General features: G+C 71.6%; 1 protein-coding gene across 1 annotated transcript in view; it reads right to left on the reverse strand.

Moving 5' to 3' along the window:
• The window catches only part of TMEM200B (transmembrane protein 200B), a 2,296-nt gene extending 1,955 nt beyond the window's left edge, over window positions 1-341 (reverse strand). The window contains exon 1 of the mRNA XM_010008251.1: window positions 35-341. Coding sequence (XP_010006553.1) covers window positions 35-341 — 307 coding nt within the window. The remainder of the gene's footprint in view (window positions 1-34) is intronic.

The raw sequence follows: 341 nt of genomic DNA on the forward strand, positions 1-341 counted from the left end.
GCGCTGCCCCGGGGGACGGGCTGGATGTCCCCACGCTGGCCCTGCCCGTCCCGGGGGCCGGAGCCCTCGGGGACCCCCTGGCCCAGGGAGCAGAGCCCCTCCTGCATCAGCCGGCGCGTCTCCAGGTCCCTGTTCTCGTACAACATGGTGTTGGCGCAGATGAAGATGAAGAGCCCGATGCCCATGATGACGGGGCCGATCAGCTTCAGCTTCTCCCCGTGGGGCAGGTGTCGTCTGGCGGTCACTTCCCTCCTCGTGTCCCCGGCCACGCTGCCGTTCCCGGCTCCCCCGCCGCCCCCGGGCCCCCGGTGGGGCCAATAGCCCACCACGGCGATGGTCAT

The sequence above is a fragment of the Chaetura pelagica genome, unplaced genomic scaffold (genome assembly GCF_000747805.2).
Source record: "Chaetura pelagica isolate M959 unplaced genomic scaffold, ChaPel_1.0 scaffold840, whole genome shotgun sequence".
Lineage (NCBI taxonomy): Eukaryota > Metazoa > Chordata > Aves > Apodiformes > Apodidae > Chaetura > Chaetura pelagica.